At 39.8% G+C, this 24645-nt stretch overlaps 1 protein-coding gene across 6 annotated transcripts in view; it reads left to right on the top strand.

Moving 5' to 3' along the window:
- The window catches only part of ARFGEF3 (ARFGEF family member 3), a 76691-nt gene extending 56401 nt beyond the window's left edge, over positions 1–20290 (top strand). For 4 of the 6 annotated variants that reach the window (XM_015858408.2, XM_015858407.2, XM_015858406.2 and 1 more), the window contains 15 exons: positions 175–320; positions 833–1012; positions 1665–1809; positions 2694–2816; positions 3716–3819; positions 4205–4349; positions 4871–4999; positions 5534–5710; positions 6282–6396; positions 7014–7116; positions 7704–7835; positions 9173–9303; positions 10486–10494; positions 12353–13577; positions 14317–20290. In XM_015858408.2, the coding sequence (XP_015713894.1) occupies positions 175–320; positions 833–1012; positions 1665–1809; positions 2694–2816; positions 3716–3819; positions 4205–4349; positions 4871–4999; positions 5534–5710; positions 6282–6396; positions 7014–7116; positions 7704–7835; positions 9173–9303; positions 10486–10494; positions 12353–13577; positions 14317–14508 (3056 nt within the window). In that variant the 3' untranslated portion in view covers positions 14509–20290. The remainder of the gene's footprint in view (positions 1–174; positions 321–832; positions 1013–1664; positions 1810–2693; positions 2817–3715; positions 3820–4204; positions 4350–4870; positions 5000–5533; positions 5711–6281; positions 6397–7013; positions 7117–7703; positions 7836–9172; positions 9304–10485; positions 10495–12352; positions 13578–14316) is intronic. The other 2 variants (XM_015858405.2, XM_015858409.2) reach the window with 1 other exon arrangement.
- The last annotated feature ends 4355 nt before the right edge of the window (positions 20291–24645 follow it).

Here is a 24645-nt window from a genome sequence, read left to right as displayed (position 1 = left end):
AGCTTGGGTCTATCTTCTGTTCTTTCACCTATGCAGGTATAAACTTTTCCACTGATTTCTTTCTGGCTGATTTTATTAGTTTCAAACCCGATTTATGTTTCTCTTTAGACATCCGGAGATGGAGGAGTGGTTATTTGTTTACACTTCTGTTTATTTTGTTTTACTCCCTTGTAGGAGAAGTAAAATCCACCCAGGACAGGAGAAGTGCGCTTCACTTGTTCCGACTTGGTGATGCCATGCTCAGAATTGTGAGGAGTAAATCCCGCCCGCTGCTCCACCTTATGCGCTGCTGGAGCCTGGTGGCACCTCACCTGGTGGAGGTAGGATTGGGGAGAAAATGGGAATGTGTGCATGGGATGGCAAAGCTGAAACAACTGAAGAAGTCTTAATGGTCTTGAAAGGTGTGACAGCCCTTAACATTCGTCCTGTTTGGTCTGTTCTCTTCATTTTTAAGTTCCATAAATGGCCTAATATAAGTGTGATCAAATGCCATTTCTTATCAAATATGACATATATATGTAAAAACTTTTAAAAGGGAAAAACGGTCACCTGGTAGCAACAAAATCTAGTAGTTTACATGAGATCTGTTCTATGGGGTTTATTGTTTAATTTATTGTTCAGTGTCTGCTCCTTCAATTTTCATCAAATCTTTAGGCATCTGTGAGACCCCTAGCAGCTCATCGTCTCAGTCACCCAATTCCATAGCAGTACTTTCCCATTTTCTTTGCAATGGGCTTCCCAGTTACAGTCATGATGATGCTCTCATTAGGGTTCAGCATCATGAAGTGCTTTCGTGTTCGGGCAAAGTCTTATATTCTTCCTCTCCCTGCAGGCTGCCTGTCACAAGGAGAGACACGTATCTCGGAAAGCTGTCTCCTTCATCCATGACATCCTTACCGAAGTGCTGGCGGACTGGAATGAGCCTTCTCATTTTCACTTTAATGAGTCACTTTTCCGCCCCTTTGAGCGTATCATGCAGCTGGAGCTATGTGATGAGGATGTGCAAGACCAGGCAAGTCAGCCCTGATTAGGGTGTGTGTGTCTGACCTACCATGCCCATAAGAAAGATGATCAGCAGAGTGCACTTAGTCCACTTGAATATTTCCCAAACGCCCTTCAAATGGTGTTCTTCAATTATCTTCAGGAATTCGGGAGGGCCTGGCCTACCTAAATCAGCTTTATGATATCTTTATGTGCTTCAAAAGAACCTTGACACATTGCTGTTCAGTTTAGCTTACTGTAAAACAGTTACGAAATGGTATGTATGTGGCCCTGTTGTTCAGTCAGGTCTTCCCTCAGACACAGACCCAAATGTGATTTTTGAACCTACCAAATCATTGTTTTATTTCCCAAGATTCTACTACACCAGGTATTACAACAGTACCTTTAGAGAATAATTTTGTATGGTGCAGAAGCACTGTGTTTTCAGAACTCTGCCCCTGTCCGCTTACCTGTTCATTGCTTAGGCTTGTTCTTTAGCAGAAGTGATTAAAGTAATTTAATTCAATTATCTTACCAAAAAAAAAAAAAAAAAGTCTAGATTTTGAAATCCAGACAAAAAAGTATATCTAGAAATGTGTTTAAACCTTCCTCATTCCTTCTGCAGGTCCAGCTTTGTATCAGTTCTGGTTTTATTCTTTGAGCCTTTCCTACACTGTTTGCAGGTGGTCACCTCCATAGGAGAGCTGGTGGAAATGTGTTCTACCCAGATCCAGTCAGGATGGAGACCCCTGTTCAGTGCCCTGGAAACAGTTCACAGTGGCAATAAGTCAGAGGTTAAAGAGTACCTTGTAGGAGAATACTCTATGGGTAAGGTCTTAAGCACTGACTGTTTTGTGTGTGCTTTTGTTTCCCAATCTAATACCTTGAGGCCCCAAGAAATAACTCAAGACATTTTAAATGCCTGACCTGAATAGATGCTCTGAAACAGTATCACTCACAATGGCACTGTAATACTCTAGGACTGTACTGAAGTATCTGATTTATTAGGTTGGGAGTGAAAGTCCAGGCAGGTACTTGTCCAAACACTGAAACAGAGGGATTGCAATTATTGTTACAAATCATGTTTATTTTTACAATTGATCTGTCTCTGTAATGATTGCTAGTACGGAAGCTGAGTAGAAAGGACAAATAGTTTTAATCTGTCCTTTTGCCACGTTTACAGGTTAATAAATTTTACAAGTTATTCATGAGGGATATGGTTTGCCCCCTGAATTTTGTCATTTAGATCTGTTATGATCAGTGGCAAAATGCAAGTGAATACAGCTTTTGAAGACTGATTAACTACATAGGGAAAACAAAGCTTTTTTGTCACTGTATCAGAAGAGTCAGAATAGTTTTCAGTCTGACTGATGTGTTGTCTTGACAGTTAGGACTAAGGCTTCACTAAACAAAAGTGCTTATTCAAGTGAGTTTGAGTGCATGTACCTGCTCTTACCATTTGGGCACTGGTAAGCTGGTATTTTTAATAGATATTATGAAGAAAGGAGTCAGTATTACTTTCAGTGTAGGTATACACAAGTTGGCTTGGGAGCAAAAGAGGAGAAAGCATGTTAGGTTTTTTTCTTCTGGAACATTTCTGTCTCTGCCCAGAACAGAACTGATCCTACAAATTCAGTTAAATTGTTGAGAAACTGTTAGAAATTCATCTTTATGGGGCATGGGGAAAAGTCCTCATCTTGTTATTTCCACAGGGAAACGCCAGGCCCCAGTGTTTGATGTCTTTGAAGCATTTCTAAACACAGACAGCATCCAGGTCTTTGCCAATGCCGCCACCAGTTATATTATGTGCCTTATGAAGTTTGTGAAAGGACTGGGTAAATACTTTCATTTTCCTTGTATTTTGTTAACCTATGTTATGTCAAACTTGATTCTGCCAAAAATGAGAATCCTGCTTTGTAATACAGAGTATAGTAGGGAAAAGAGATGCAAGAATTAAGTCCAAAATGCTTTTAAGAAACAAAAAAACATGGCAATGCTGAAAACATGCCGAAATTTGATTGAGATCGTGTGTGTTAATTTTTCTGTTGTGTTGCTGAGGACAGCAGAGACTGGATGTGTCAAGTCACAGTGTAATCATTGGGTTTCACCAAACTTCAGAATAGAGGAGAGCACTGCTGGGTCATTCTACTCACAAGTTCCTTTGCTTGTCTTGATTGTTACAGTTTAACACTTTTCATCAAACTGTGAAATTGGTGTATTCTTCCCACATGTGAATTGCAAAATTTCTAGTAAGCAGTGAAGTTTCTTTTTTTTCCTTTACTTATACGAGTACAACTTAGGCCAAAGAATCCACAGAAGTATTAAGGTTTTTAAGTACCTAACTGCAATTATTCCTTTCCTATTAAGTTATTTCAACATTTATATCAACAGGGGGCAGAATTCAGCTCGTAATGACAGACTGAAGCTGTAATTATTATTACGAAAGCAGAACAAACTTGCTTGTCCAGTACAAGCAAGGAGAACTTGCATCCCTTCTGTAGATATGCTGTCATATTTCTTTAAGTTTCTTACTTTCGTGAGATAAGTTTCTCCTGCTTGTGGTTACACATCAAAAAGCGAGATATGGGAATCATTCAGTTGTCATCTAATAAGATCAGACAAAGGATGATTTCTGCATTCTGTTCAGGCACTGGAATACAGCTGCGTGAAAAACAAAAACTAATCCTGTTTGTTTCTCTTCTGTCCCTCCCAATGCTGCCTTTCCCATCCTTAGGGGAAGTAGATTGTAAGGAGATGGGTGACTGTGTGCCAGGATCAGGATCAGCATCTACAGACTTGTGCCTTCCCGCGCTTGATTACCTCAGGAGATGTTCTCAGGTATAGTGATCAATCTTGCACAGGTACTAACATGGCCTAGGAGACAGTCCTGACCTCAGGACTTTGCATCGCTGGTTGGGTAATGTGCATGAATGCAATAGAATTTGCTACAGGGCTGCTGGTAAGAGGCTGCACTGCCAGATAGAGATTGGCAAGCTGAAGGATCTTCTTATGTTCTGAGCCATCTAACAGCAGGAAAACTGAGGTGGTAACACACTCAGAACTGAATGGTATGTGGGGGAAAAAACATTCAAAACCTAACAGCACATCCGGAATGACATATTCTTACTTGAACAGTTACTGTAAAACAGAGCTCAAAGTAGTAACACTTCTCTTACGTATTTTTTTCTCTTTTATTTTATTTATTTATTTATTCATTTTTTAGTTGTTAGCCAAAATCTACAAAATGCCCTTGAAACCTATTTTCCTCAGTGGCCGGCTGGTTAATATACCCCGGAGAGTGCAGGAGCAGTCAGCCAGCAGTGAGGATGGGATTGAGTGCATCCTTTCTGACTTTGATGACGACACCGGTAAGTGCACTGAAAGCAGGAAATGTAAGATTAATCAACTGTTTCTTTTACATGTCACTGTAAAAATTTGCCAGCTACTAAAAGCAAAAAGGAGGGGAAATCTTCATAGAGTTTATTGTGTCTGTTGTCTGTATACACACACAGCTTAGAGTTCTCCAAAAAAGTGGTCAGGAACTGAAACAAGCTGTCCACAGAGATGGTTGAATCACCATTCCTAGAGGTGTTTAAGAAACATTTAGATGCTGTACTAAAGAACGTGGTTTGGTGGGCAAGTATATTGATGGTAGGTGGATGGTTGGTTTGGATGGTCTTGGAGGTGTTATCCAACCTTGGTGATTCTGTGGTTCTATGAAAAGTCAGTTCCAAGATCTTGCAGAACATTTTAGCCTACTTTGCCTTAGGGTGGTGCAATGTATTTTCATTGTGTCTTTCTTAGTTTCCATTGCTTTCTGAGGACGTGTTCCACCTGTGGTCAGTGCAGTATCACACTGCTTTTTTATACTTTGTTTTCTTACTTGTAGGCCTTATCAATGTCTGGATTATTCTGCTGGAAGAATTAACAACTGCCATATCCAACTGTCCCCGACAGCACCAACCTCCAACTCTAGATCTGCTCTTTGAATTGCTGCGGGATGTTGCCAAGACACCTGGTAATTACAGGATAAACTGTGAGCTACTGGAGCCTGTCCCTCCTAGAATCCTAACACACGTCTATAAACTGTAATGCTCTTCATGCTAGAGCTGCACAGCTGTTCAAATATAATGGAGTTTTCTCAGAATGGGATTTGTGGTTCCAGTTAGTTAGCCTGTTGTACTATGGTGACAGAAGGCATGTTGTAGGAGTATGCTGAAGTCCTGCATGCACAAATAAAGAGGTGCAGTATTCTGGCAGTGTCCTGGCTACAGAAAACATTTGATTGAACTGATGAAGTTATACAGTCCTGTAGACCTCCTGAACAGCACAGGAGATTTACAGTATAGTAAACATTCATGTACTCAGAAGTAAAACTAAACTCACACTGAAATCTACAACTGCACCTCTCTCTTAACCTATAAAAAAGAATTTCAGAACCTGCCTTCTCTAGAATCCCCCCTGGCCTCAAGCTTGGAATGAATTAAGAAATGCATTTTAAATGTAGGCTGTGTAAGCAAAAATATACAACCATCACTGTGTTTATTTTAAGGCCCAGGATTTGGCATTTATGCAGTTGTACATCTTCTGCTTCCTACGATGTCCCTTTGGCTCCATCGCAGCCATGGTGACCATTCCTATTGGGACGTGGCATCTGCTAATTTCAAGCATGCCATTGGCCTTTCTTGTGAACTTGTAGTGGAGCACATTCAAAACTTCATACATTCAGGTATGTCCTAACACTATCGAATCTCCTGACAGTTGTTTGATGGCATGTTACTGAATAGCTACCTTGGGAGGTGGTTTCTTTGCTTTTTGGTTGCTCAAGTGCAAAACAACACAGGGAGGGTTAAGAATTTCTGTTTGTTTTCTTTCCTAATAAGAAATAGAAAAAAATACAACTTGAAAGAGACTTGTGGGGGTTATTTAGTCCATGCTGTTGCTCAGACAAGGGCTAACTTCAAATTAAGTAAGTCATCACAGTGTTTATTACACTTTCCAAAAGAAGACAACGGGACTTTGATCTTAAGGAACTATAACATTCAGAAACAGAAGCTAACAGAATTTCTCTAGTACAACTGAAGTCTAGATATTTTAAATTGTTAACCTCAAAAGGACTGTTCTCATTTCAATAGGGTGGGATGCATGTTATAAAACTGAACTCTACTGCTATCTACCTGCATAAAAAGAACCGTTTTTGCAAAGTCTCTGAATTGCAGTAAGCATAGCAAGACTGTCTTTAACTACAATGCAAATGTAATGACGCTAAAGAAAAACCAGTCTGTGTCTTCTCCTCACAGATATCGGTTATGAAAATATGATCAATACTATGCTAAAAGATCTTTTCAAGTTGCTGGTCGCCTGTGTAGCAGAACCAACAGAAATTATTTCCAGAGTTGGCTGCTCTTGTATCAGGTAACAATCTCTTTCTACTATGTTAGCATATTCAAAATAAAAGATGTCTTTGAAGTACTTGTGGACAGATTAAGCTGGCTGGCATCTCAGAAGAAAAGTGCAATATATCTCTAGTGTAGGCTTATCAGCCTTTTTCTTTTTTCTAACTGTTTTCTGTCTGCTTCAGAACCTGTAGTTTTAGACACTGCTATGTGTGTCATTCCTGTAGAAAATACTTGTACAATATATATATACAGTTGGTCAGTTATTAATCCTTAGGAAAGATAATTAAGGGGTTTTCTGTGAGAATTTGAGCGTAGTGGATATCTTCACAGCCTTCAGTTTATTGCAGTCATGGTCAAAATAAACTCTCCATTATATACTTATAGATCATATGGTTTTTCTTTGGGAGAGGTGATTGTTTAAGGAGGAAAATCGAAGGAAAATGCAGTCAGAAATTCAGTGTTATATATATTTTAAAAAAAGGGTCAGGATAACAGGTATTAATTCTTAGGGTTCTAAATATCATTAGCTGGTTACTAAATGGACCTTTTCTTTAGTTTAAACCTTCTCCCATTACAGGTGAGAACTGTTCAGTTATTTCTTACTGTAACGTTTTCCTGTGTCCCTACTTTTAGGTATGTATTAGTGACAGCAGGACCTGTTTTTACTGAAGAGATGTGGAGGCTCGCATGTTGTGCCTTGCAGGATGCATTCTCTGCCACTCTGGAGCCAGTAAAGGTAAACTGCCTTTTTGCTGACAGTCAAAACTAATTATAGGCACTAACTTTTGACAAGCTGTCTCTCTCACACTCACATACACACACACGGTTTTGGATACAGAGTCTGGAAAATAAGATTGTTGTAGTTTTTGTTGTTTATTAATTTAATCACAACGAAAGGCATTGGATCAACATCAGAGCCTGAAATCTTTTTTTTAAGTATTTTACAGACAACAGCGGTCACTAACTTTAAATTGCCTCACCAGTGAGAAAGATGATCCTTACCTTTTCTTCCAGTTCTTCTGACTTGGTTAAAAGTAGACAGAAGACAAAGCTGCTTACTTGATCATGCTGCTGCATGCTCCATATAGATTATTTTTCAACTTACAACCACATGACAAAAAGTTTCCTTTAATTCACCAGTATATAAGTTGCTGTACCGCATTTGCATCAAATACACTGAGTACTGAATAGCAGGTGGTTCATTGAAAGTACTGGGAGAGATCCCTCCCTCTATGAATTTTGTATTGCACATGAACAGGTTCAACATTTCTACAACCACTGATTTAACACACAGTGAAAGTCTGATGTTGTGTTTCTCTATAGAACCTATTGGGCTATTTCCACAGTGGTTCTGAAAGCTTTAGTGGAGACGCCTGTGAAGTGAAGGTGGCAGCCCCCTCCCTCTCGCCGAGTGCTGAGGCTGAATATTGGAGAATCAGAGCAATGGCACAACAGGTACAGACTGATATTTCAGGGAAAGGTGGAGAAGGCTTTAAACTTAGGGCTTTTCTTTCAGTACATTTTTAGCACAGCAAATCGAATGAGACTTCCTCATCACTAGGTTATCATTTATCTAACAGTAATAGTGAGAAAAAGTAATGAAGACTAGAAACAAATACATTAGGACTTACCCTGTAAGTGGGCATTAGGGGAAATGCTTAGCATTTGATCAGGACTACAAGCCTGTTGTGTAGTATAGCTTTAAAAAAGGCAATTCTAGCATAAATAAGTGGAAACATTTCTGCCAGAGAAAGGGAAATAGAATATGAATGAATACTCATCTAGAACATCATGTGCATTTCTGACTATTTTGTTAAAGAGCGATAAATTCAAACAGCAAGAAAAATCAATTAGAACAGAGACTGTGATATTACACTGCAATAACTGGGTTTATTCAACTCCTCAAATCAGAGCTTGAAGAGGACTATACTTTTTTTGTGCATTTATGAGCACATGAGTATAGATTGAAGAGAAGGTTATTGAGAATTAGAAGATAGTGATGATTTTTAAATCATTAGTTCAGTGTCAACATTAAATCCTAATTGACAAAGAAGTCTGGGAGAAAACCTTCTCAGGGTTTTTCTATCTACAGTGAATGTTGTTCATTTTGAGAAAGTGTTTGTATGAAACAAGTTCCTTGAATATACAGCAAACTGGACTTAATGACCTGCAGTCATTATTTGGCAGTTTCTGCATGGGTGTAAGCAGCTGGATTAAAAGAGCCGACAGATGTTTGGTGTCAATTTCTGACTTAATCATATCCTTAATCATATCCTGATGCAGCTTGAAAATTTGAGATGCCTCAGATGTTCAGGATTTGTGATCACAAACAACATGGCAGAGAAAGATTTTATTTTGAATAGAAAGAGTGTTTTAAAACTAAATCTCTAGGGAGGCAAAGCTCATAAAGTAGGAAATTGAGCAGTTAGGCCTCTCTAAGAGACACCCCTGAGAGGCATTTGCCTGATTTGACACATCTACTAAACTATGAAACAAAGCTACAGCAACTGAGAGTTGTTTCCCTACTCCCCTCCCAAGAAAGTACAAATTAGGGGTCCACTGTCTCCTTGCAGCTGAAAACCATCCTTCCAATAACAAACCTTTCTAGGAGGAATGGGCTGTGTAAGCAGGTCTTTGCTATACATGGTACTTATAGGTAGTAGCTTCCTATCATCACTGTAAAATAAGTTGTCATAGATCTTTCACAATTCACGAAATTCTGCTGTGAGGCCCTCCATGGATCCACTGCACATGACAAACCTAATTGTTTTATGTAATTTGTCATTTTCTAGGTCTTCATGCTGGAGACTCAGTGCTCCCCAAAGACCCCTAGCAACAAGGAAGGGTTCGAACATGCCCAGTCATGTGTGCTCGTCATTGACCTGCCACCAGATAAGAAACCAAATGGGCATACCCAGAGAAGGTAAAAAAATTATCTATCTTCTCAGGAAAACACTATTATATTAAAAGTAAGGTAAAATTATTGTCAGGTTGGTGGAGATAGGAACAGAGGCTGTGCCTCTCTACAAGTATCCTTTAAAAAACTTCTAATAGATAGTAAGAGTTGGTAGGTTACAAGTACCTAAAGGAGGTCATGCAAATCTTTAAAGGAAAGGAAAGTAAGTAGATGAAGCTAGGAAAAGAATTCTCATAGGAAATAAATATTAGGAAAACCTTTGTCATATTGAGATTCTTTTTTTAAAGGAGTAAAAATACCAGCTTGAAGAAAGCTTTCAAGGTGCTGTTATATTTGTAGGGATACCTAGCAAAAGAAATAATTTCTGCTACACTTACTGGTCTTTTAAATTCAGTATTATTGGATGAAGAAGGTTGAAGAAGGCTAATGGGTAATCTGGAGCAGTTTAAAGAGGCTACATGAAAATCTGCAAAGCTGTCAGCATATGAGTCAAGGGAATTTCTGTTTTTGCTTGGCACTTTTTATTTTTAAAGAAAACCTTTTATATTTTACCACCTCAGAAAACTACATGTCTGCATGACTTTTAGTCTTATCCTGCAAAAGGAAATGTCTTTTTGCTTGCACTTGGTTGTTTGAACAAACGTGATAGTATCACAGGGCCAAGAATTAGTGCTGCATTCAGGGTTTGTATTTGTATTGCAAGGTATTTAGTACATGACATAAAATAGTCTTATACCAGATAGCAAACCTGGAACACTTCAGGCATTCTCATTCAAAACTGAATGACTCATTCAAAACTAAACTATTGCATGTAACCAGGAGTCAGAATATGACGGCCCTTCCAGGGATGGTCAGGCAGAAAGACCACACAACCAAGAAGTTAGTCTTTAAACAAATAAAGCTTGCAATTAATACAAACTCTGAATGATCTCATACTGCTTTGTCTAACAACTGCAAAAAGCATATTCCCTGATGGGGAAATATTACCCCAGCAATACTCATTTTTCACCAAATCAGGGCTGAAAAGTGGACAGCATGTCACTGCTTTTCATATTACTTGCTAGCAGCATAGTAATATGCTAGTCTTGCATGCTAGTAACTATGGCCTTTGAAGTTTTACTTTAACCTTAGTGGAGTTTTCTCTTCTCCCTTTTGATTTGTTTCCCTGGTGCTGCATCCGTTTCACAGGAAGCTGGGGTAAGGGAGCTCTTCTTCTTCCTAAAAGTAATGATACACTTCAGGTCCAAACTTCAGTCAGAATAAGAAAATAGTGTCCGTAGCCATCTTTGGCATCATGTTTTCACCTATAGTTCTGTTCTAGTTTTGGGGGGTTTTTTGTTTTTGTTTTTTGTTGTTTTTTAAAATTGAGTAGTACTTTAAAATTGGCCTTGTAAATTGCCTTAATAGCTACTATAAAGAAAGCAGATCTCGTTCATACTGCTTCTGCTTTTGGAATGGGGTTAGTCTCTTGAAATCAAGTACACTTTTAACTCTATTATATGTGCTTTTAAGAGCTTTTCTGAGTCAGAACCTCTAATGATTCTTACAGCAGAAAGCTACTTCCCCACAAGGAGCTCCAATGTATGTATTAATAATCAAGATTGTAACACTGTCAGATAATAAGACTTAATTTTAACCACCATATCAGCACTGACAGCTACAGCTATATTAAGTAAGCGAGCTGACATAGATAAGCTAACCGTTGAAGCACTGTTCTTTCTCACCTATAGCTTCTGTATATGTCAGGCCCTCAAAAGTCTCAGAACTGTCTTTTTTAGTTTTTGTTTTTTTCTTTCCTTTTTAAATAAGGACCATTTGTTTGGCTTTACAAATCAATTAACACAAGACCTCTACAATTCTTTTTCCTTAAATTGAGCATATTATGTTACATGAAAGTTTACTTCAAACGTTGACCTAAAACTTCAGTATTGCAAGCGAAGTGAAAAGTCTTTTCCTCAGCTTGTAATAATGCTTCCTAAACTGTGATCCCTCGTAGTTCCCTAAATTGAAACAAGTATGTATCACGCATCAACTCTATTTAAAATACCACAGCTTTAATCTGATGCAGACTTGTTTACAATTACTAACTTACTTAAGATGGGCTTCACAGTTTATAATTTTTAATCTGCAAGATGCCAATGTCTTGTTTTAACTATAATCCACCCTTTCTTCATAACCTCCCTGCCTGTAAGCCTGCCGATATTATTTATTAGTGAATTACCTGAAAACTTCAAATGTGCAAATAAAATATCAGTGAGATCTAGAACAGAGAATTTGCCCAGTATTACATATAAGAAACAGGGCTAGGACCTCAGTATTCAAGTTGAAGTCTCAGGAGCAAATATTCATAAGGACTTTAAGCTTCTTTGCATGTTTCATTGCACTGCTGATGATTTTGAAGATTATTTTTTTTATTGGTTGGTTCTCTCTGCATTTTATTTTTAAGATATACCACTGGCATTATTGGAAATGGAGAGCAAATGGCAAACCAGCTTAAGTCTCAACTTGTCATGGCAAAGTTGAAGTTTGCTGAAATGCCAGTGAAGGAGTTTTAAGAATGATTCTTAGCTTTGAGTTCAGTAACAGCAAAAATAGAAAATGTACTTGTCCAAGGGTAAAAGTGCTACATAATTTATATGTTAACAAATTCCTTAATTATAGCAGTCTGAAAATACTGAGTACCTGTAGCTATAGTATTATATATATATATAATTTATATATAATATATATTTCACCTAATATATATTATATATTTTACTTATTTTATATATATATAGTAGAGCTTTTTTTTAATACTGCCTCTACAAAGTTCCATTAATGCTCTTGCTGTGGTCAGTTATTTTATTTAACTCATGAAAGCATCTTCTAGGAAGGCTGAAAGACTGTTCTAGATAAGTTCACCTTTGTTCAGTTCTTTGTAACAAGGCTCTAAAACTTTGGCCTTTTACACCATCCTTCATGTTAGATTCTAAAGTATGAAATGCTCCCATGCTTCTAGTAAAAATATAACATACAATTATATATTTGTTTTCCTTCCTATACTTGGTTTACCAAGTATTCCTTTCAGGACAATAGTGGTGAGCTTGCTGTCACACCAAGTACTGCTCCAGAATTTATATGACATCTTACTGGAAGAATTTGTCAAAGGCCCTTCTAACTTAGAGGAGAAAATGACAATACAAGTACCAGAAAACAAGTTGGCTGGTTTTCTCAGGTACATCTCCATGCAAAACTTGGCTGTCATCTTTGACTTACTGCTGGACTCCTATAGAACAGCCAGAGAGTTTGACACCAGGCCTGGGTTGAAGTGCTTACTAAAAAAAGTGTCTGGCATTAGTGGAGCTGCCAACTTGTATCGCCAGTCAGCAATGAGTTTCAATATTTACTTCCATGCTTTGATTTGTGCTATCCTGACAAACCAGGAGAACATCACTGCAGAGCAAGTGAAGAGGATCCTCTTTGAGGACGATGAGAGAAGCACTGACTCATCACAGCAGTGCTCTTCAGAAGACGAAGACATTTTTGAAGAAACTGCCCAGGTCAGTCCCCCTCGGGGAAAAGAGAAGAGACAGTGGAGGGCTCGAATACCATCTCTGAGTGTACAGCCTGTCAGCAATGCAGACTGGGGATGGCTGATCAAGCGGCTTCATAAGCTCTGCATGGAACTGTGCAATAACTATATCCAGATGCACCTAGACCTGGAGAATAACATAGAGGAGCCTCCAGCATTCAAAGGAGACCCATTCTTCATTTTACCATCCTTTCATTCAGAAACCTCCACCCCATCAACTGGAGGGCAGTCTGGGAAGGACACTCCATCAGAAGATGACCGGAGTCAAACAAGGGACCAACTGGGAGACAGCCTAACACCACGAAGTGGAGAAATGCTGCTACTGCCCCCACTCTCAAGTCCTAAACCAGAGAAAAAAGAACAAACCAGGAAAAAAGAATGGTGGGAGAGCGCTGGCAATAAGATCTACACCATAGCCGCTGACAAAACCATCTCTAAATTCATGACCGAATACAAAAAAAGAAAGCAGCAGCAGTCTGTGACATCCTTCACCAAAGAGATAAAAGTGGAAAAGAAAGGGGAGCTTCTGGGCTCCAGAGGGCAGGACTCACCCATACTCCAGAGGCCACAACATCTTATAGACCAAGGTCAAATGAGGCATTCATTCAGTGCTGGCCCAGAGATCCTGAGACAAGAGAAGAGACCACGCTCAGGATCCACAGTCAGCTCCTTGAATATATCTGTTAGAGATGCAGAAGCCCAGATACAGGTAGGACACTTAAAGAATGCTAATAATGGAAATAATTTAAAACGTGCCTATAGTATTTTTCTGTTGCTTTTATCACAATAATTATAGTCTCTTCATAAGATAGACATCCTATAGTCCTTACCTAAAGAAATCATCATGATGAGGACTGAATATTTCAGCTGTTGGCACTGGTAAAAACCTCGTTCTGTTCCATCAAAAGAAAATCAGTCTTATGAGGAGGTGTTATCAGGCATATACCAGTACAGCTTCTAAGAGTTTTTCTTTGACTGAGGCCAAAGCTGCACTTTCCTAAAAACAACCAACAATGAAGTCTTTTGCTTACTGCTATGGACCTCAGGCTACTTAGGGCTTTCGAAAATGTGGAGGTACTTGTTGTAATGCTTTTTATTTAAGAAGCTTTTTGTTAATTCCAAAGCAGAAATACTGGGCTCTGTTGCTAAATAGGAACTTATTTCATGTCTGAGGAAGCAAATCAGTAAAAGAATTAAATCTTTACTCACTTTGGGATGAAATAATAGGTGATGAAGAATGATACATAAATTACAAAGTCAAACAGTAATATACAGTACAGAATTATGCAGACAGTTAACATTAAATTAATATGCTGGTATTACTGAGCCCTCTTCATGAAGCTGCAGTGATAAGATACCTTTTTTTTTCTGCCTCATCTAAGAGAATTCTCTATATAGAAGGGTATTCTAAAGAGTCTTTTTTCTTTTTGTATCCATTCTGTTTGTAGGCATGGACCAACATGGTGCTGACAGTTCTCAACCAGATTCAGGCCCTGCCAGACCAAACTTTCACAGCCCTCCAGCCAGCAGTGTTCCCATGTATCAGCCAGCTGACTTGCCATGTGACTGATATCCGTGTCCGTCAGGCAGTACGGGAATGGCTGGGAAGAGTGGGCCGTGTGTATGATATCATCATTTAAACTAGCTGTGCTCTGTTGCAAAGGGGAAAAGACAAACAAGATATATAACAAAGAGGTATTTGGGGTTCATTAACTGCCTATTTGTTGGTGATAAATTAAGAAACAATGAGCTTGTTGATGTATTTCCCCTATCCACTTGAGACTGTGTGTTTCTCACTCATACTAGCAGAGGAGGTGAAGCATGAATGTGTCCGGGGGGGTCTGGAATGACCCCAGAATCTGCCAGTAAATCAGGCTGGTAACTGAAGTCAAAATACATTTCAGTAAACTTCATTTTAATTCAAATTCACAACAGTGGGAGCCACATCAAACTCTAGGTGAACATCCACACTTCTAAATTGCTATGAATGGAACCATCAAGCCAAGCAAGCAAGACCTAAAAATAACTAAAAAGGTGACACTTGTTCAGAGTAACTTTTTCCATTCAAAAATTAGCATGAGAGGAATAACCAAATAAAGATTACTACAATCCTACATGCCTTGCTAAGCAAAGAAAGTTGAAATTTATTTTGCTCTGAGAAGAGCCTTTGAAATTTGGTCATATTCAGGGAACTAGTGAGTGATTACTGAAGTATCCTAGGTCTTGATCTGGTGAACCAAGCTCAGGCTGTTCCTTTTTTCATTACCCTTGTGGAATAATGCTTGGAGGGGGGAAAACAAAAAGGCACTGTCAACCTGCCTTCTCTACAGCACCACCCTTGCTACTTCAGCTATGACCACAGACGATCATTTTTCCACATGTATAATTTATTTCCCCAAAAGGCTACAGGGAAGTTTGTTTTGCTGTTTCTTCTGAAGCTAGAGGGGAAAACACACCACAGAGCAAAGCTACAGCCAGCCTACATGCCAGTATCCAGCACTCACAACAAAGTGAAGTGTTCCTCTAGTTCAAACTACAGTTCAAACACTACAGTTAAGCTGACTTTAGCATCCACTAGAACTACTGTAGCCAGGACACTAAACTTAGCTTATCACTCTACACTGAAATTAATCAAGATGGAAAATAGTCTGAAAAGAACGTAACTGACTTTTCTTTTTCTTTCCCCTTTCTCAACTGCTGCAGTAAACAGGGAGGGAACAGAGCCTTGTACAGATACATTTTCCCTCTGTGCAGTACTTCTATATAACGACTACTACAATCTGCCAATATTATTAACAGGGGGAGAAGTGGAAGGATTGACTACTGTATTGTCAAATACATATGTAATGATGTTCACACTGGACCCAGCGAAGGGTTACTTTGCTTAACAAATTATGTCACAGCCCCTGGGCCCTGTACTCATATACTACATCATTTGTTGATGTTTAAATAATTCATCAGAACTAATTTAATCTGGGGTGATTCCTTAATGATGTTCTCCCAAGACTTTGAAAATGTGCATACCAACTAAATATACAGCTTCGGTCCATGCATCTTCAAAAAATGTCATCTTTTTATATCAGTCCTGGACTTTGCACAACTAACTGTTTTTAAGATCTTGAACCTAAAAAAATAGAGGGTCAAAAAAAGACGTGCTGAATAGCCATCACCCTACCTGATATGTTTATGTTTACTAAGAGTCTGCCACTGTCATCCTGCCTTTGCCCTCCATCATCCACTCCCCATTTGCCAACTGCTAGATTTTTGTGTGGGGAATACTTTGTCCTGTACTATTCTGCACTGTCAGTCACACTGTTTCTCTTACTGTCAGAACTTCACTTGCAGAATTATTCCAGGAACGCCAAAAATTCCATAAAAACAACTCGTTCTTACCACAGGCACTGACTTCATAAAAAAGTAACTTGATAATATTATCAATGGTCAGTTTTCCCAACAGATGGAGTACTTCCTTGTGGGCAGGTGAGATTATATACCAAGTTCTTAGCAATTTCTGTTGCCATAGCTTTCTTAAACATCTTTAGGTTGGGTAAAAAAGTGGTTGGTTATATTTTGTTAATCTTTTTGTTTGGCATCTATATGGAACTGCTTTTAAAGCAGGACATTAATTAGGCAGCAGCCAGAATCAGAGTGAACACCTGTATGCAAGGATAGTCAAACTATTTTCATTATACAGTCATTTCAGGGATTGAGATCTTCACTGTGCTTACCTAAAACTGAAGCAAATCCTTGATTTATGTTGGAGAAGTAAAACTGATAGCAGTACCATGGGAGCCACTCAGGATTCCAGAAAGGGGGACTGTTATCTAGGAAACACCGTGGCTACATGTTACCAGTAAATTAGAAAGAGAAGCTCTAGGGATGAAAATGCCTGCCCCCAGCCAAGCACCTGAACACAGCTCAGCCCAGTGTTACCCGCTTAGCTAGCTGCTCAACCAAAGCACTGCTATATTGCAATGCATTTTAAACTTCTCCTTCCAAATTATGCACTAAGTGCCCATTGTCACCCTCAGTGCCTCTCCTTGTCCATACCCCTCCCTTAGGAAACCATATGAGGACATAAGTAACTGCATCATTCCAGAAATATCATGTAAAAGGATGGGAGGAGTACAAAGGACTCTTAGTAGCAGTAGGCTTTAGGTGAGCGGTGTTTCAGGAGCTATTAATCTGAGAGCAAGACATGGAGTTGGTTCATCAAGTTATTTTTTGCTAATTTAGCCATAGACATTAGCAAGCCCCAAAATAGTAAAACGCTGAGTGTGAAGACACCATTTGATAGGCCCATGTGCTCTGTCCCATTCATACTTTGGACTGCTTGGCCTAAAGCTGCTGGCACAGGGTTTGCAGGCCTCACAGTGCAAGCTTCCTACCCAGAGAAGGAACTTGCACAGAATGGTCCCAGGGCAGAGTATTGGCACTAGACCCTAGCTCTGACCACCCCAAACACATCCAGCAGCGCAAAGGAGCCCTCCATGCACCTTTCTCCCATAACACATTCAGATTCTTACTTATAGCCCTGTAGCCCACAGTGCAAGGTAACAGCAGCATAGAACCAACTACTGTTGAATCAGAACATTTATCTCCTGGTTAATGTTCTTTCATCCGGATGTTAAGATTTAATTCTCTCCTAGGATAGACACTTACTTGACAATAAATGACTTCATTCAACATCCAGAAAAAATTATCGGGGAAAGAGTTACATAGACCTGGGCAGAACTTCTCTTGTAAAACACCAAATACAGGACATTTTGTCTCATCACAGATAAAACAGTACACTTCTTCCGGAGTAAAGCTCGGTTTCTGTTGAGGACAGACAGTTTTCACCTGTGGTTTGATCCAGCAAGGTACTTTTCCTTTGAGCTTCAAGTTCTGCTTAATTTTACTGTAAAATTCACTGATGAGTCCTCATTTGTCCAAGAGGTAATTCCCCACCTCGAGGTATCCCACGTTACCATATATAATCTCAATTTGCTCTGAATGTTGTATCTCAGTGCAGGACCAGTATGAAACCTGAGCATCAAACAGAGTAACAAGTAGAGCGGTCCAGCTGCACGTGCTGTCTGCATTTGCTATCTCCTGCTACTGCTTAGGCCCACCTCTCAGACTGCCTAAGCTATAGTTCTTAGTGGGAATATTGATTCTCTGGACTCAGTTCTTGAATCCTTCAAGTCCTGCATACAATTCAACAAGTTCTCAGGAAGGGGAAAGTCCTGTATAGTTTCTGCTATTGCTTTCTTTGCTGTGGTCCTTTATACACCTCATTCCTAAAAATCCACAAGAGCCAGCACACATTCCAGTGCACCACAGTACACCCAGGCTAGAACTAGAACCTTCACTCTCACACAGATCCAGTTTTAATGTGCAAGAAGTCAACCACAGCAAACCTTTATTTCTAACCACCAGCTCTTGTGTACAACTTTGTAGCTGGAAACTGAGCATGCATCATTTAAGTATTTTCGCTTTTAGCAGTTCTAGAAATGCTATTACTCAGTGATAAACTGATTTTAATTCAACAAATTCAACAAAACCAACTCCTTCTTTCCCGTGTCTTATTTCTGTAGGAGTATTATAAGATTATGCCTAAGCAAGCAATTTGAACAATACTCTGGTTATAATCACTTCTGAGTAGATCTGTTCATAGTGGTAAGCATGGCACGTGAAATTAGACAGAGATTGTCGATTGCTTTTTCCTCAATTTCTGATAATTCCACAGTTCTTTGAAGAAATGATACAATACCATCCATTTAAAAAATATACATGTACCTTCTCCTTCAGTAAAAAAGGACCAACTTACCACAGCACAGAAGCACAAGTGTTGGATTTTATGCAATGTAGATAACATCTGGCAGCTATTGACCCCTCTTCTCTGAGCCTCCCCATTTTGAGCAGAGCTTCTATAGGGATACAACATAAGGGTCTATCAGCAGCCCTCACCAGCGACATGCCTGGTTCTCCAGGAAGTAATATAAGTTGCATGGAAGAAATCTCACCTCCTCTTTGTGTTGTTTCCCCTACTGCCCCTTTATATGTGATACCAACTACAGTTTCATTTCATACTAAACAGTTTTGGACAAGCATGACAGGCTGGCTATTTAAAAAGAAAATAACAAAGCACCTAGTGTAAGTATGCACAATTCTTTTCACTTAATGCTGAGAGGTCCAAGTTAAGTTAAGAACCAAAAGCAGAGGGAAGGAGAACTGCCCTAATTTTGACTGTGAATATCAGTGGAGCTACACTGCATGATCCTGGATTAACACAATAATGAGCTTGCCTGTGGGACCAGATCCCTCAAATCCTCTTTAGTTTTGGCAAATTCACAAGCAAAGGTTTGCTTCCTCTCCCCCTGCCACATCAGTTCAGGGAACTGGGGCTATGGAAGGCATTTTTTGTTAAGAAAAAGTGGCAAGAGGATCTATTTCAGTTCTTGCAACTCAACATCCCACTTACCAAAAGGTAGTTACGTACTCCCATCCATGGAGCAATAAGGCCTTATTTCCTTTTCACACCTTGGCTTAGCATAGTCTGCAGGGAAATACTGTGCTTCCCCAGAAAGCAAAGGGAAGCAGGAGAGCTTCAAGGACAAATAAATACAACCTCCCCAGTCAGGCCATGGCTCCTAAGCACCCAGCTCAGTGGAAGAAAGCACGATTTGATACCAAAGGGAGAGCAGCCAGGTAGGGCCAAGCTATGTCTTAGCAGAGCCCTGCACTGCACACTATTTCAAGGAGCAGATGGGAGCAAGCGGTGTGAAAGTACAAAGTGACTGCAGGGAGCACCGTCTTTTAGTTCCCCTCACCTTCCCTTTCCCCACATCCATTTTTGTCATTATTTATGACACCCCAAACTTCCATGGGCCCTCAGACCAGAGCTGAAAACTGATAGAAAGCCAAAGGGAGTAGACACTCCATTTTGCCAAAGAAATGATTATTCCTATTCCAAAATAAAAAAGCAAATTCTATCTCCATGATAATGACTACCATAGAAAGCATTTTACTACAAAGCATTATTCCCAGGATTTCATCTCTATAGCTGTATATTCAGGAGGAGCCACTAATGTTTTTAAGAGAGACTGTAAACGTCTAGAGTTCTTACACTGGATTTACCTTCTACAGAGTTCATACCTAGCTGCAGTTCCCCAGTTTCATTCATGTTTCCTCCCTCTACCTTTCTCCTATTCTTTAGTAAAACCCCTTCCTATATCTGCTGCGTTCTGTTGTGCTGCTTCGTTTGGTTCTTCAGTGTCCATTGGTCGGGAAGTCACTGTAAGCTGGCTTGCAAATTGTATTTTGTGTATATTTTGTTCAGACTGAATTCTGAAATGGAAATATTTTAAAACAAAACAAAAAAATTATAAACTATTTATGTTGCTTGTGTTGTAGAATAAAGAAGCAAATGCAAAATAATCTGGTGTTTGTTTTGTCTAAAGGTAGTTATTCTGCAATGGGTTCGCAAGCCAGACACTCTCCACTCATATTTCCCTCTCACACAGTGTATAGATGGCACTCAAATTGTTCCCACTCTAGAAGTGCAAAACAACAGCAAGAATGATAGAATGCTTCCCTCCTTGTCTGGGCTATGCTAGGGCACCCTCTGCCACCCAAATCCCTCATTCTCATCCAACTTGGATTAGTAATTTCTCCTGTTTAGTTTAAAGGAATCATTACATGAAAGCAGGTCCTGCCCAACCACCACGCAGACTTTCAAATGCAAACAAAATAAACATAAAAAGCAATTATCTACCAGGACTTCAAAAGAGAAGGGTTACAGTGCTTCCTGAAAGCAGAAGTGCTTCGGTGACAAGACAGAAGTCCATGTAACATTTAGGGTACACTGCTATGCAACTAGGGCTTTCTATAGGGTCTTGAGGGTGAAAATTCTTCTGCCAGCTGTCTCACTGAAGCTTACTGCCATCTCCAGGCATGGCCTTGTGGAATCAGAGCTTGATCCTACACGGCCAGATTCCTGTTGTTACTCCATCCTGCTAACTACATTAGAGCCATTAAGGGGCATCTCCGCTCATGCAAACATCTAACCTCTGTCCTTAAGAACAGATATTTCCTTTGACTATCCCCATCATAATATTACTCCCAGCAGTGACTTAAGCACTGAAGTAACACAAGCTCTGGCCTTCAGAGTCTGTTACACAAGAACCCTATCAGCAGGAAGGTTAAAAGAGATGTATTAGAGCAGATTACAAAGCAACTAAATGAAGCTGTGACGCTTTAATAATCTAACAGCAATTTCTGGCAAAACGAGAGTGTTAAATCCCAACAGTCTGATCTAATTTCATTCCAGGAAACTACCTTCTGCTGTTCTACTGCGTGCAGTCTAGCAAGAGACAGTCACCCTAAAGACTCAGAGGAGGAAAAACTGCCATCAAGCCATACAGATTCACGCATTCCCTCAGTAGCTTTGGTAAAGCTCTCCTTTCTCTGCCACTACAAGATGTGCCAAAGATTGATCTTTCTTTTGGTCCACTGAACATGCCCAAGAAGGAGGTAGAAATAAGAGATAGAACCAGGCTTGAGTACTGCCAGTTGAAACACATGAAACAGGTGATCTCCAATTTCTGAGCTTTTGGCAGAGAAGGTAGCCATCAGGATAAACCTCAAACATCTAATATCACTGTAAACAAACACAAGTTGAACTCATTGTCCAAACGTCTGATAGAGTGTCCTAGAACAGTGAACTCAGCATCCAGGTTTCAAAACCCAATAGAACCCCAAATAGATGAAAGCCAGGCTGCATATACCATTTTCTGGCTCCTCATTAAAAATAAATAAGTAGAATCGTGGCAATTAAACCATTTGTTTTGTTCTGCTTTGTTTTGGCTTGAAATGTTTTGGGGGAGTTTCTTTGTTGAGGGGAGTTGTTTTGAAACTGGTAGGTAAGTAGAGACCACACCTATGGATCGTCATCCCAAAGAAAACATGGTGAAGCTCTTTGTTGTGATTAGCATCAGTATCTATGGAGGTGTCTCAACATCTTCATCTCCCACCGCAGCCAAATAAAATGACTAAAAATAGATTAGAATATTTATTCAAGGTAATGTTTCTCAATCATTTCCTTAACTTCACTTCTGACTGTTATATTACATTTCAGGCTTTTTGTACTTCAAATCAGAATCTCCTTAGTGCCAGAGACTATGAGGAGACCAACAGACCAAAAACAAAACTGGATAAGATGCTGTATTTAAATCTGTCCCTTTAAGAATGCCCAGGAGGTCAGAAACAGTCAAACCTTCAAGCTTGGAAAAATGAGAATGTCAAACATAATGAGAAAGTGAAAAATGGTTTTGTAAATGCACTGCAGTAACTTGTGTAAGGAGAGGAGGGTGATGAGGCTCTTGGTTGATTTGAGCCCTTACCTGCAAAAGCAATTAATCTTCTCTTGATAAAACATGGGAAATTGTTTCTGTGTAGAAATGCAATGATTGGGCATAAAAGCAAGGAAGAAGTTTGTGTGCCCTGATAAAATGTTCTTTCAAAGTTCCAGCTGTAGGGGTGTTCATCAGAGCAGATCTTACATCTCCCTCTCACACAATCCCTTTTAAAAGGACACTAAATAATTGAAGATCTCAGTGCGGGCTCCTGTGACCAGTCCCAAACCCAGGAGACTAAAGATTATTAGTTTGCAGAGCCAATTGCAGGGGAAAGAAGAAAAGAAATGAAAGTTAAAATCTAGTTTGCTACTACATTTTTTTCTTGCTAACTTCCAATCAAATCATAGAATCACAGAATGGCCTGGGTTGAAAAGGAGCTCAAAAGATCATCCTTGTTTCACCCCTCCTGCTATGTGCAGGATCACCAACCAATAACTGCAAGTGAGAAAATAAAACTTTTGCTTTGTCTTTAGATTTGTCACCTTTCTATATATGATTTTCTTCACATATTTCAGTTCTATAGCAAACTTTATCATACAGGCTACAGGGGGCTGTGCACCTTCCCCATAAGCTGTAAGCAGGAATCTTCAGGCTCAGAACAGATTCAGTTTCAGGATGCAATCTCCAAATTGAAACAGTACATGTATTATTGCACAGTGTGCACAATACTTGAAACCAAAATGTATGTTATTTCAAGCAAAGCACCGTTCCAGTTCACTTAAATGGAAAGCACAAAATTGCCAAAAGGCTTTCATCTGATGCTCTGATAAATAATGCACTCTTCAATTCAGAAAGTTTCACATGGATTCAGAAGTCTGTGGATTGGAATTATTTTCTCCCTGAAGGAGAGCCTTTCCTTGATAGCAGGGCACAAGGTCAAACACTTGTCTCCCACACAGAGGGAATCTGCAGCCTCAAGAAAGCAATTTAATCATAAAAGGGGGTTAAGGAAAAGCAGGTTTCAGTGCCTTCACAGACCCTGAAGTCCACTTACTATTGGGCATGAGCCAGCAGTGTGTACTTGTTGGAAGGCCAATAGTAACCTGGGCTGCAACAGAAGCCCCATCTGGAGTACTGCGTCCATGCCTGGAGCCCCCTACTATAGAAAGGATGCAGAGCTGTTGGAGCAGGTGCAGAAGAGGGCCACAAAGATGTTCAGAAAGCTGGAGCACCTCTCCTATGAAGACAGGTTGAAGGAGTTGGGCTCATTCAACATGGGGAAGACTCCTAGCAGACTTCATTGTGACCTCCCAGTACCTGAATGGAGCTTAGAAGGAGGAGGGAGATCAGTATTTTACAGAATTCAATTGTGACAAGACAAGGGGTATGGGTTTAAACTAAAAGAAGAGATCTAGGGTAGATGTTTGGAAGAAATTCTTTGTTCAGAGGATGATGAAGCACAGTGATTCTATGATCCTATCCCAGCCCTGGAGTCTCTCAAGGCCAGGTTGGATAAGGGCCCTGGGAAGCCTGATTCCATGGCTGGCAGCCTTGCCCACAGCAAGTGGTTGTGGCTGAGTGGGCTTTAATGTCCTCTCCAACCCAAGCCATTCTGTGATTTAGGGCAAAATGGACATTCTGCTCCCTACTAATATCAGAGGCAATACAGCATAGAGTTACACCCTATGTCTCAGCACATTGGAAAAATGAATTATTTATGACCAGATCTTCACTCTGAGAGCTGGGAAGGTGCCCATTTTCTGCACCAGCTTCCTGAGAAAGTCTCTCCCTGCTTGAACATTAGAAGTAGCATTAGCAACACTAACTGATAATTATCAACACCCTTTGATAAATCTTTACAAAGCTTTAATCACTCAGGTGGTACCATTCCACCCCAACTATTTTCTCCAGGTTGACAGGATCAGTCAAAATGAGTCAAGGAATTATTTCAAAGAACAAAGGCAGGAGGGAAATACAAACAAACAAAGACTGTTTGGTGCACGCTGAATTCTGAAGAGCTCCCAAGTTCTGCCTCTCACATGCATCAAAGCATCAAGCCTGGCACCTGGTTGAGAGGCCTGGACTAAAGGATGCTCCTCCCCTCATTCTCCACAGGAAAGCATGCCCAAGCTATGGAGACATCTATGAACTCTGTGAGAAATAGGTCTTAAGTGATCCACAGAGTTGCTAGAATCCTGCTTGATGTGTTACTGCGGCTTCAACATGGAGTGGCAGCGCTTCACTTTTGCACAAGCAGATCTATACAGATGCTGTGTATTACACAACCTGCAGACCCCTTGCAGCTGAAAGACTTTGGCTCTAGCACTCTCTGTAACCTTCCTATCAGGTCCATTGATTGTAAAGCCAAAGAGACAACCATCATTCTATATTTAAATTACCTGCATGACAAAGGTCACCATGTTTCCCCAAATTTCC

Source organism: Coturnix japonica, chromosome 3, assembly GCF_001577835.2.
Source record: "Coturnix japonica isolate 7356 chromosome 3, Coturnix japonica 2.1, whole genome shotgun sequence".
In the NCBI taxonomy this organism is placed as follows: domain Eukaryota; kingdom Metazoa; phylum Chordata; class Aves; order Galliformes; family Phasianidae; genus Coturnix; species Coturnix japonica.
Note: the sequence above shows the minus strand (reverse complement) of the source record. Positions and strands in the feature narration are given on the sequence as shown.